The 13,159-nt window shown below is 35.2% G+C and overlaps 1 protein-coding gene across 11 annotated transcripts in view; it reads right to left on the reverse strand.

Moving 5' to 3' along the window:
• Window positions 1-13,159, reverse strand: part of PPFIA2 (PPFI scaffold protein A2) — a 281,559-nt gene that overhangs the window by 58,747 nt on the left and 209,653 nt on the right. For all 11 annotated transcript variants that reach the window (XM_088164997.1, XM_088164999.1, XM_088164996.1 and 8 more), the window contains 3 exons: window positions 6,811-7,032; window positions 6,037-6,183; window positions 3,744-3,878 (listed from right to left, as the gene is read on the reverse strand). In XM_088164997.1, coding sequence (XP_088021123.1) covers window positions 3,744-3,878; window positions 6,037-6,183; window positions 6,811-7,032 — 504 coding nt within the window. The remainder of the gene's footprint in view (window positions 1-3,743; window positions 3,879-6,036; window positions 6,184-6,810; window positions 7,033-13,159) is intronic.

Consider the following 13,159-nt stretch of genomic DNA (forward strand, 5'->3'; position numbering starts at 1 on the left):
GCTTCCCTTCCCTTCAAATATATTTTTTTTTTTAGCCTGTAAAAGGATTTTTCAACTTTCTCCTGTTAACACATTTTCTCTCTCTCTCTTGTTCTCAGAAAAATTCTGTATTAACTACATCCGCCCCTTGCAGGGGAACTTCTTTCCCCTCTTTGCATCCTCTCATGGCAGGCATTCCTCTTTTACTTGTTTTGCAATTTCTTCCCTGCTTAAAGCCAACCACATCCCCACACTACCACAAAACAAGCATTATGTCCCACTTGCCTCCAACTCTCAAGTCATTTTTTATCACCTTTAAAATTAACTGAAGGTGTTACTATGCTAAATGTGGTTTATTATGATATGGTTTACCCTCTTCTCCATCTCAGTGCTTCTCTAATGCAGCTGAAAAGCATGGTTGATATTTCTGGTGACCTGCATACAGGAATGATGGTGTAAAATGCTGACTGCAGCCTTGTGATCAGAGAAATGACTTGGTACCTCTGCTGCACAAGCACCCGGGGGCAAAGGACTACGAGTGGGAGTGAGTGAATGGAAGTAGGTGGATGCTGGCTGGCCCTACTAGACCCCTTCTTCAACACATGCAAGGAGAAACTGTGTTTGACAGACTAACCAACTGAAGATTATCGATGCTCCAATGTCTGTCCCTTCTGAGGAAAATAAACATTTCGTGAGATAAAGAAAGGTTAATACAGGAAGGAGGTTCTTTCTACTAGGAACTGCCTCTTCTCCAGGGCAGGCAAACAGACCAATACTGTGAGAGTGAGTAGGAGGTGGCTCAATGAGTCATGGGAATCTAAATCTTGGGATACATGCTGAGACCTGTGCTACTTGTCATGACCAGAAAGGTACCAGTGTGATGGCCAGGCAGGACAGCACAGTATATGGGATCATGCTGTTCCAGGTTAGTCTGCCAGAGGCTGACTAACCCTCCAGTTGCTCACCCAATGGGCAGAACACAGTGAAAACAAAGCCAAATAAAAGTTCAAATGATTCAGGTAAATTTATGGGTACTTATCCAAGTTCACTGTATAGTCCAAATTTTTGGAAGTTCACTCCTTATGAAATAGTTTGGGCATGGAAAAGTAGCAGAAAGACATATCACTAGCTTATATACATACAAAAAGGAAAACCAACTAATTTTAAAAACTGACATGACAGAAGGATCACACTTTATATCCTTCATTTGCAGAATGCCAACCTGGATTTATTATGAGCAAGACTTAAAATTTGAATGCAGAATTGCAACATTCACCTTTTTAATCTATGGGAGGTGAGGTGGGGATGGTGAATAATCACAGCCTAATCCAGAACATATTTGTTCTGATTTATCTCCACATGTAAGTAATTGGTTTTGTATTTTACCCACAGCAAAGCAGATAACCCACATTACTTTACTTTAAAATACATATAAAGCATATTAGGCTTAACTCACCTCTTCCATATGACTGTAACCCCATTAATGTCAGAGAAGCCACTCTCATTGACATAGTACTAAAGGAAGGAGAATCAGTTTTGACTTTTTTTTTAGTGCAGAAACAGTAGCTGATTTGGTGGCTCCTCTTTTACTTGGTATACACAGACACTGCAGTGATCACACAGCTCAGGTAGACAGGATTTGGGGATTCTGCAGCCACATAATTTGAGTCCTACAGACAGCATGTATGTTGGCATAAAGTCCAACCAAGGCAAAATTAATTAAGCATTATTCAGCCCCTCAGGCAGGACTTGCAGTTGTCAGTGAATAGGTGGCCACATGTAAGAGCACACCAGCTAGCTAACTTAAAACTACTTAAGTAAGGTGCAGTGATTAGTGTCCTTGGTTTAGAGCCTCATTTATGTGATCCATGAAAAGTAATGGACTTGAAACTTCAGAGCTGTCAAAGCAGCACTTTATTAAACTCTACAGTTTGCAAAGAAATTGTATACAAAACACATAAGCCACAAGCCTAATTAGCCTATTGGCCAAATTATGACATTCTTCTTCATGTCATATATCCCAAGGCAGCACAATTTTAACTAAAACACATGTTTTCAGTTTTTCATGTAATCACTGAGAAATGAACAGAACCAGCATTATAACCTATTTCTCAGAGTTTCCCACTTGGCAAAAACTTTGATCAAGTACATCAAAGTGAAATGGGGTGGAGCATTAGCTCTAACCACATCTCATGAAATAATGTAAGAAGACAAACGAAGATGTATATTGCAGCTTTATGGTCACAAGAACAACAGTATCTCATGGAAGTCCCTGAGTGTTCTGCATGGTTGAAATGGGATTTCTTGTTACAATTTTTGTCATTAATATATGTTCAAGGAAAAATGCAGTTGCAAGAAAATACATGCTTGAGACTGCCAAATACTTACTGGTGGCTAATTGCTGGAGAACTTATTCAGGAAAAATCCTCTTAAAATAGAAAACAGTATTTTTAAGCTACTGAGGGCATTAGAATATATGATTATTTGCTGAATCAGAAACAAATGGGAAAAAAAAGTTAAAATGCCAAGGGATTGCTCTTCTGTGCACCTAAGTTTTTATTAAAATCCAATGAAATTTATTTGGTATTTCATGTATATCTTCTGCTGATTCTTTTTGCCTTCCTCCCCCCGCCACCTCCCCCAATTTTAAGTCTTTCTTTCAGATTCACACTCGTTCATACAAACCTAAAGTGACAGCACAAATCCTCGATTACTGAATAATGATCTTGCCTTAATAAAAAATAACCAACACAAATTCCCCCAAAAGCCTTTTTTTGTTTCTTCTGCTTAACTAAATTACTTAAAAATCATAATTTATTAATGAACTGCTCAGCATTTAAGGTTTCACTAAAACTGGAAAACATAGGAACTGAAAAAAGTCCATCAAATTTCAAAACAGCTCAGTACATAAGTAGAAGCATTCCTTGGCAATAGAAAAAGGAAAGCTTAGATAAATCAGAATAATATATAATATAGTCTCTTAAATGCATTTTTCTTTGTCTGATTTTAAGAGAGAGTCTCTTTATATATGTATAAACTTCATTATATGTCTTTATGAAGCTGATAATACTTGAGCTACAGTATTAACTACATGCACACCTGAAAGCATTAGAGGACAAATATAAAAAACACACTAATGAAAATTTATCTTCTTATTTCTCTGTAAGATAGCAGCCATATAATAAATTTATCAGAAAAAAGTTTGCAATCCACTCGGAGTTTTACATTTTTCTTCGTATATGATACAAAGAATCATTCAAAGCAAACCTTGTAAGCATGTACTGCAAGCTTTCTTCATTTGTGTTGCACAAATGATCCCACCTGCCACCAGGATTTGATTTTATAGCACTTATTGCAATAAAACTAGGTGTTGTTTGCATACATAGTATATGAAAACATCCAGAAAAACGAAGTACCTGTAGGAAAGGGACTTCCCTTGCTGCCTACCCTCAAATTACAAACTCTTACACAGTAAAATGAGTCCTCCTAGAGTAAGTAATGCTCAGTTGTATTGGAAATACATGACTCCTTTGTAAGTATAGCCTAGGCTAACTTAGAGATAACTACTTTTCCTGTCATCAAAATGCTAAGAACTGCAAACATGGCATTGAAACCATTCCTGTGTCCATACTTATCAAGAAACATTTTCTTCATTCAAATCAGCTCGATGATTTTTGTTTTTTGTTTTGTCCTTGAGGTGAGGAATCAGGCTGCAAATCAGTGCTAAACAATAGGGCTTTTGAAGTGAGCCTATTTCTCAGTACCTTAGTCAAAGCTGCAATTCTCTGAGCCAGTTCAGCCTCCACTTCAGGTAAGGTTTCAGCTTTCCTCATGGTCTGCTGCAGCTTCTGCTCAGCCAGCTCCAGACGCTCTTGCAGCTGCCTGTTTTTGTCTTCCAACTGAAAGCCAAAGATAGATAAACAAGTATAAAAAAATAAAAATCAATCTTAAAAGATTTTCCTATCAGTGAAATGATAGCAAAAGTCATTAATGGGCAAGATACCCCTTAGTATGGGAGAGGTATTAACCCCAGCATGGAACAATGTAGGCTGCCAGTCTTACTACTGATTTTGATGCCTTGAGGAGCTGGAACAGAGGCTACACACAGAGTTAAGGGGAATAAAATGGGTATTTATTGAGAGGCCTACAAAAGCCACACCCCAGCAGTATGAGTGCTACAGTTGTGACCCCTGCCTGGATGGCTCCAAGATGGAAGCAGAGGAGGGGTTGGTCACAAAATCTCACATTTTTATAGGTTTTGGCTCATTTGCATGGACCCACCCTCCACGTTTCCACAATGTTTGTGCTTAGGGTCTGAAGTCTGGCGAAACTGTCCTTGAGTTCTTAACTGGAATAGGACTGTTTTGTCTTCATCACCCTAGCACATCAGAAAAGCACATCCAAGGAGAATAGGAAAACTTAAAACTAAAGGCATCAATTTGAGGCTCAAGGATTTAATGAAGGTGAATAAAAGGACTTATAAAATAGCAGTAATTAAGATGAAAAGGCTCCACTGATAGATGTGGTATTTATCTGAGCAAAATGATAGTACTGGTGCCAGTAAAATGAGAATTTTCTAAATGGAAATAGAGTCCATCTTTCAGAAAAATTTACATATGAGCTAAAATGGGAACGAAGTACAATTCTGAAAGGAAAGAATTCCCTGAATAAATTGTCAAACATAATTTTCTGAATGAATGGCAGTCATATATTATAAAAATTTAAAACTGACATTTCATTAATTACAATTAAATCTCATTTTACAGAGGTGAAATTGAGTAAGCTGTCATAACTACTAGAGGGAAATAGAAGGACTTTTTATAACTGCAGCATTTTCTAGCCTACTGAGATGCACCACACAATTAAGATTTTTTTAATGGTTGCTGCTTTCTCCTTCAATCCAGGTAATACAAAGACAAAATGAAAAAGGAGTGTGATTGTAGATTCTTTTTTAATCAATCAAAAAGCATGAAAAGCTAGACTTTTCTCATCTCAATTCTGCAAACCAACTTTAAGTCTGACCATATATACTCTAAACCTAGTTGTTTTAATTCCTGCTTTGAGTAGGCAGAACTGCAGCAAAGCATGACTTACATTGGCAACAATAAGAACTCAGATACAAGTACCTTACTTTTTCCATCGTTGGGTGGTTTTCCCCTGACAATTAAAGATACCTCTTAAAATATTCTAAGGAAGCTGGCAAAAGCTGGAGAGTTTGAGTTCTGATGGTTTAATTTCGCTGAAGAAGTAGTCAAATACATATATACACACAGATACAGGGGGATGTGTACATGTGTGTGCAAATATATCTGCATACAATTACAGAAGCAGAGATTTTCACATCACACCAGCTAATTTCCCATAGAGCTCTTTAAATTGTTTAAAGACATACTAGGAAAAAAAGAAGTCTGATACTGAGGCTGGGTTTGAATGATTCAGTATAAATTATATTCACTTCATGTTTGCCTTCAGTTTATGTCATATCCTTTAAATTACAAACCAATGTTTTATGTTCAGTTTACATTCCAGATTTGGAATCACCATGGAAACAAAGTACCATGAGAGAAAGCTGCACAGTCATGTTATATGTTTTCTTAAAACATATTCACAGTTAATTTAGCTTTTTAAAATTTTATTTGCACTCTACTCATCTGTAAAATCATTTGACTATACTGTATGCAAATTTTGATCTTTCCTGCAGAAAGGAATTATAGCTCAAGGAATAGCTCAATCTACTTTTTAGTAAATAAAATTCCAAAGTTATTACATAAGTAGCAAAGATATTCCACTACTTAGGGAATGAGACTGTATGCACTTATGTAAGACTATCAGAAAACACAGTTACTTTCCAACATTTAATGTACACATTAAATTATAGTTCACAGCTATAGTAGCTGATACAAAATTTAGAGATCCTGAACAATTTAGGAGTTTTTTAGATTAACTGATCTGTTGATTAAAACTGAAGAGATTAACCTAATGAAAACCTCTTATAATAAATTGACATTAATTTTCATTGTGCATGAAGAAAACAACTGACTAATGCAGGTACAGCACCTGACGCAGGATGGCTTCCTTGTTTGCCAGTTCATTTTCTAGCTTATCATTCATGTCGTGTATGGAGGTGGATTCTCTCTGAGCACTGAGGTAGCGCTTCTCCAACGTGGTTATTCTTTCTTCCATATCTTCCTTTTGTGCCATTGCCTAATGTGACAGAAAATACCCCATCAGGAACAGTGCAATTAAAATAATACATAATTTTATACCAGTTTAATGTTCATGCTAATAATAGACAGAAGCGTAAGGTATGCTCTGCAGTAAATCTTCAGTTTTAAAGAGAGTTCTTTGGGATTTCTTGTAGCTGTGATACAGAATCACAGGATCAGCTAGGTTGAAAAGACCTCTGAGATCATCAGGCCCAACCTATGACAACTCCACCTTGTCAATTAAGCCATGGCACTGACAGTATACCCAGTCTTTTCTTAAAAGCCAATGTAATAGAAAGATAACTAATGCATAACAAAATAGATTCTAGAAGCCAACCATCCATACATATTGAGACCATCTGCCTAAGAGATGATATACTGAGAAACACACAAATTTAAGAGGATGAAAGAGATGGAAAATTAAATTTTACTTTCATTTATTGAGAAGAAGGAATAAATTTCTAGTGCTCTTTCTTAATTTAAATTTTCTCTCTCCATGTTTAAGGGCTTTCTTTCATCAGTGCTCAACTTTTGCTGCTCATATACATTGGCCTCTATCAGTTTGTAGGGAATATCACAGGAACAACAATCAAGACATATGAGGTGAGTGTGGTGAATTCCTTACCTCTCTAATGTCTCTCTGATATTTACTGTTCATTTCCTCTGTTTTAATGAGCTCCTTTCTCGTAGTCTCTGCTTCCTGCTCTACCTCTCCCACCCGAGAAGACAGTGCAGCCAAACGCTCCTTCATCTGTGCCATTTCATAGTTTTGCTTTTCCAATAGCTCCTGAAGTTCAACGACTTGGCTGGCTTCATCATTTGAGTCTATTGAGCCATTTGATAGGCGCTGTTAATGGAGAAGTGACATTGATTAATTAACTTTCAAGATGGCCTCTAGCTAAAGAATTTCTAAAGCAAAGATTATTTTAAAAATTACCAAAGTAACTAGGAAGAAAAACATATTTTCATGGTAGATAAGATAGGTATAGTTATGAAAAAATAGCAGAAGATTAATTCATATCAATGGACTCCAGAATGTAGCATCACAGGTGTAAATACTTGCATTAAGAGCAGAATACTACACATAAAAAGATTTTATTTGGCATTGTGACTATTTGAGTACAGATTACAATACTTCTAAAAATCACCAAATTGATTTCATTCATCTTAACTAAACTTACATAGCATTTTAATTGAAATAAAGTTAATGTCATTTGCAAAATATACTGCAGACAGGAAACAACATTAATAAATCACAAACTCAGTGTAACCAGAAATTGCTTTCAGTATAGACAACATACTGGTTAAATTTACATTAGGAACAAATTCTACTGAAGTAATTTATGTGCGGCCAAAAGCCTTGGTATGAATATAATAAGGAAAAAAAAAAATCAAGATTCTGTAACACATGCTGCATTTGGGACACGATCTTAGCAATATGATTTATATTGCAAATAAATGATTTCAGGATAGAAGTGCATTCACCAGCAGGACTTGCTGGTATTGCCTCATTACAACAGAAATCCACATTAACCTTTTCCAGCATAGGCTAAGTCTATGGTTTTATACAAATTTAATTCTCTCATGTCAAAAAAACAGGCATAAAGAACAAACACAATCAGAAACATTTAATTTGACCTGCAATATGAAGAAATAAAACCAAAGTGACTAGCCTGTCATTAACTTTCTTGATTGGCAAAATTTATATTATGAAGCACAGGAGCAAAGCATTTTGTAACTACAAATTATAACTACAATTTTAAACACTATACAGAAATATTGGTCCTAAAAGGTGCTTATTGTCCTTCAGGTGATAATGTGTATAGCAATGTATATGTGAAAAATCCCTAGCAGGGTCTGAGAGAGCTTTCATTAGCATTTCGCATTATTAGTGTCAAAATATATTTATACAGGAATCTTCTAGCACATTGTAAGAACATTATTTAATGGCTTTAACAGCATTCTTTTCTCAATCAGCCATAACATGAACCCAGATCAAGATCACCTGCCCCACTGTTCATCCCTGAATAAAAGTACTTTAAAAATTGACTACATCAATAACTCAGTTCCAACGTTGTATTCTTCATACTACCTAATTGTATTTTAGATATTTTACGTTAGCTGCTGAACCATTGTTGATCTAGTTTCAGGACACCATGGTAAGATGAGCATAGTAAATTAAAAACTTATACTTAGCTTGATATTTTGGAAGTGTTCACTTAGTCTGCTTGAATCAAAATACTATTAATATGCCACCATCACAAAATAAATAGTACTCAAATACTCAAACAGGATAAAACAGTCCAACTCTCACACTTAGAAAATTTAAGATGAATTTGTATCTATGACAATTATAATTTGTTTTACAGTTGTAATCTTATACAGCAATTTTAGCAGTTTTCACATACTAGCAAATTATCTTGCATGGAATTTGCCCTACAACTCTATGAAGAGTAGTCCAGGAATGCTGCAAGGTTATAATAAGCAAAATACCAAATGTCAAATGCAGTAAATGGCATGTGTTCATGTATCTTATGTGACATAAACCCTGGTGATTATGAAATGTCAACCTGTGGTATCTGGGAGTAAGTTCACTGCAAGAGAAGTATTCTCTTTTCATTCATGAAGCTTTTTTCCTTGAGATATGAATAACTAAACCAAATATAAATTAAACCTAAAAACCATTTTTTTCTACTAATTTACTCAGTATCCAAGATTTCTAGAAAGACAAGTGATACTGCAGTTAGACTATGTCTCTCACCACTAAACCAATGTTGTGATTGACAATTATGTATACATGTATTTTGATCTATGCACATTAATTTCCCTCATAATTCTTTGACGAACTCTTTTCAAATAGTGCTTTAATTCTTATCATCATTCAGCTTTGCTTTACATTTTTTCTGTATTCATGTATAGAGCTAGTTGTTATTTAAAATTTCCAACTTACTAAATATGTCAACATTTAAATTTTCCTTAGTAAGATCAAGATTTAAAAAAACAGCTTTCTGTAAATACACAAATAAAATTTTAAAAACTCATCTTAAAATCTGGTATATTTAGAATTTTGAAGCATACTTTAAAAGTTTATCAAGGGATTTTAACTGACATTTTGTCACTTTTATGCCTTGTTACTATTTTATGATATATCCATTCTATGGATACATACATACAGCAATCATTTCAAAAGACCACAGGTAGAAAGTTATTAAGTACTAACTCAAGAAATAACTGATAAAACATTCCTCTCTTTTTAAGAAGGGTTTTTATCAACATCTATGGTAATAATTTTCCTTCTCTCCCACCACAAAAATAGCTTGAACAAGAAAGTGAAAATATGCTGTGGCAGTAGAAGCAAAAGGCTTTCTGTAGATGGTGATTCAAATTCATTTTCTGAATTAATGAAAGGAGCAGGAATCTCCCATTGTCCAGAGAAATCTCCTATGGAAGAAGATGGAAGTACAGAACTGCAGCATCTTCTCTATTATCAGTTTTGTGTCCATGTTTGATTGTTTTTCTTGTTCTTTCTCTGGTTGAATTTTTTAAACTGGTTGAATATTTTTGTTTCCTGGTATTCAAGAAGCTTCTTGTTGTTGATACTGTGCATCGATTGCAACACTTGCAAATAATAAATCAATTACAATGTTGTTGTTGCATATTAATTAGAATCCTTTGTAAATAAACTATTAGTTGAATGTTTGAGACAGTGAAATTTAATAGATCTCTGCTAATTATTACCTGAAGCACTAAAGGAAACCTTTTCAGATAAACATAATTTTAAAAAATGTTTTAAAATAAACATTCTTAACTATCATATCCCTATACTACCCCACATCCCCCAAAAATTAAAGAAATAGTGTCAAATTAGTTGGGGTAATAGAAAAGAAAGTACTGGAAATAAACAATTAGGAAATCTTTAAAGAAGGAATGTTAAATAAAACTTTCTAACTGGTCAAAACATTCTAGCAGAGAAAATAAAAATATACATGCTCCCTAGACCTGTCTTAGGAGTTAATCATCCAGATGAAGTCTTCAACAAATTTTATGATGCTGCCTATCAAAGGTGGTCGTGAAAAAGCTGCAAATGGACACACTCCTTAAGTTCGATTAGTTCACATGAAATAATCTAAGACCAATGGCTATTTTTCCTTGAAAAAAGAAATGTGGCAAATAGCTCACATGCTTCAATGCTTTGAGGGTTTTTTGCTAACTGGTTTACCCAATACAAATAGTCCATCTGTTTCTATCACATTTACTTATTCAGACTTCAATGCTGCAGAAGTGGCATCATCATGTATTTTCCCCCTCATCTTTCTTGCCTTCTACAGACATGGTAGGTACACACAGCTGCAGTGTGTGCTCACCTGCTGCACACACTGTGAGGGCCCCTGCTCCTGCCCCTTTCCACAGATTTCTCAGCCATCTGAGAATCTGGCTGGCATTGGACTGGAAGGCTCAAGAAAAGCTTAAGATGTCTTTTCCAGGGCTAGGTAAGAGCAAACAAAGGTGTATGAGCAATGACATCTCTACCCAGCAATGCAGCACTTGCATTCCTCCTCTCCTGGGAACAATGAAGGAAAGAGCAGCAGCAAGAGGATTCCTGTGGGTTTTTGTAAACAGGGATTGTTTATTATTTATTATTTGCTTTTTTTTACCTGTTATATCACCATATCACCACACTGGATAAATAACTGATATAACATAACTAACATGGTTGTTACTATGGGTTTTAAACATACTCTTCCTTCATAAAGAAAGCCTTTACACTCACCCAAATATAGTTAAACAAGATAGGAGAAGAAACAGAAAGGATGGAATAATCATCAAGTGAATCTGATGACAGTGATGGTACTAACTATAGCAGGTGACACACTCAGAGAGAAGAATGAGGGGATAATAGGGATTAAACAAGAAATTTTTGGGGGGAGAAGTAAACTTTTAATTTCTTAAGGTCTGTGGAAATGGAGGAGGAAAGTAAATGTTCACTGCCACTGAAGAGTACGAAAAGGAAAATAACATCCCTAGAACACAGTTTTCTTTCTTTCAAGATCCAAAATCACAGCAATAAGAATCTGCTGCTCACATAGGAGTGTCAGCAGGGAGAAGGACAGCAAATTGGAGCATTACAAATAACCATAAATCCCCCCTAAATTGCTGCTTTACTCTACATGAGATAATTAAAGGAAAAGCAGCTGCAGACTAGGTTACTAGAAAAAGCCAGGAACAGTGGTAAAAGGAACACCATGAGAAATTGTAAAGTAAGGCTAATCTGGAATATTGTAGTCTCTATTAATCTAATTCATCCTGCCCTTTCAATTAAACCCTATCAAAATAACACTGGAGGCAAACTAATTGGAGTTACATGTAACATAGAATAATAAAAAAAAAACAACCAAAACCAGTAGGGACACCAGTCTACAGAATTTCACAAAAGAAATGGTGAAATTGTCTCAGGTTATATAGCAAAGTTCTTTTCTATTTTATTTTGTACTTATGTTCAACTACACATGTGGTAAAATGTACATGAAAACTGAAATTTTAAAGCAAATCCCAAGAACAATAAAACAGCATCTCCAGGTGATGTTTTTTCTCCAGCTGTAAAACATCTGATGCAAAATATTTGGTTCAAATACTATCCATAAGTAATGATTTATGTATTTTTTGCTAGACTTTAACCTCAGAGACTGGTGAGAAGGAAACCAATAACACCTCATGAGGTTATCTCTGAACAGCCTGCAGCAGAGACAGGACTCATTAATGTGACTGAACTCCTCATTTTTGCCTCTTAGTTTTGGTGGTACGAGCACAGGTGATTCAGAGGATGCCTGTATGCACAAGCATTTCCATGTCAGAGAACTAAATTAAACTCTGTCTAACCATAAGGTACTTTTGAATAATTGAAAATAATCTAAAAATTCAGAAGTCTGGTCTAGAATTCCTAGAAGAAACAAGTATTTTTATGGTGCAAGTACTGGGTTATGTGGTTGGGGTTTTTGTGTGTATGTGAATTCTCCCTTTTTATTTGTGGTTGTGTTTATTTAAACCCTAAAATAGTGTGCCTCATGTCTACTCTTTACTAGGACACTCTCTAAATGGTAAATAACACTGACAGTTCTTTTAAAATGAATATTGGCAAGTTCATTGCACTACAAATCCCCATTGTACCATGGTCACATGGAAATTTGGAATTTTTTGCCTCTAATCCTAGGGGGAAAAAAAGATTCTTTTTAGCTCTATAATGATGGAGATACTCTTTTCAACTTAGAAAATCTGGTCATGAAGGCCACATCATTAGGGAAGAAACAGAAATACAGTTTACTCACAGGTCAAATAAACTTACTTGAATTCTATAGTATAGGAATATCAAAAAGTAAGACAACCACCAAGCTAAATTATACAGGTCATTTATTTTATGAAAGCAAGAGTAAAAATAAATGCTGCAAACAGTAATACTTACTGATGCTGTTTAAGATGTAAGAATAAATAAATTACCATAGGATGCTTGTCACTATAGTGTAGAGTTCTTCCACCCCATTCCATTCAACTGCCTCATACAATAACATTCAAAAGAAACTGATACTAACAGAGACACATTGCTATAAAATAGACCAAACCCAAAGGACAACTAAACAAGCAAAAGCAGCATGGTCATCATTCATGTAACCAGGAGAAAAACTAAAGTGTGTAAAACTATGCCAAACCCAGTAGCATTAAACTTAAGCTGTCACAATAATTTCTAAGTGGTTGATTGCCTCTGAGTTTGAAAATTATTCCACTTCTCTGGGTTGTTTCACACATTTTGGTCTGTGTCAGGCAGCAATCTCATCATTAGAGGTCTCCTCTTCAATTACTCCAAATTATCTCCAACTTCTAATCAGCTATCAAATACATTTTCTCAACTGAAATTTTTCTTCCCTACCCTACTACTGATGTAAAAATAGCTACTTTTGCTTGCACTTTTCTCTCATAACATC

The sequence above is a fragment of the Sturnus vulgaris genome, chromosome 5, assembly GCF_052056855.1.
Source record: "Sturnus vulgaris isolate bStuVul1 chromosome 5, bStuVul1.hap1, whole genome shotgun sequence".
NCBI classification, from domain to species: Eukaryota; Metazoa; Chordata; class Aves; order Passeriformes; family Sturnidae; genus Sturnus; species Sturnus vulgaris.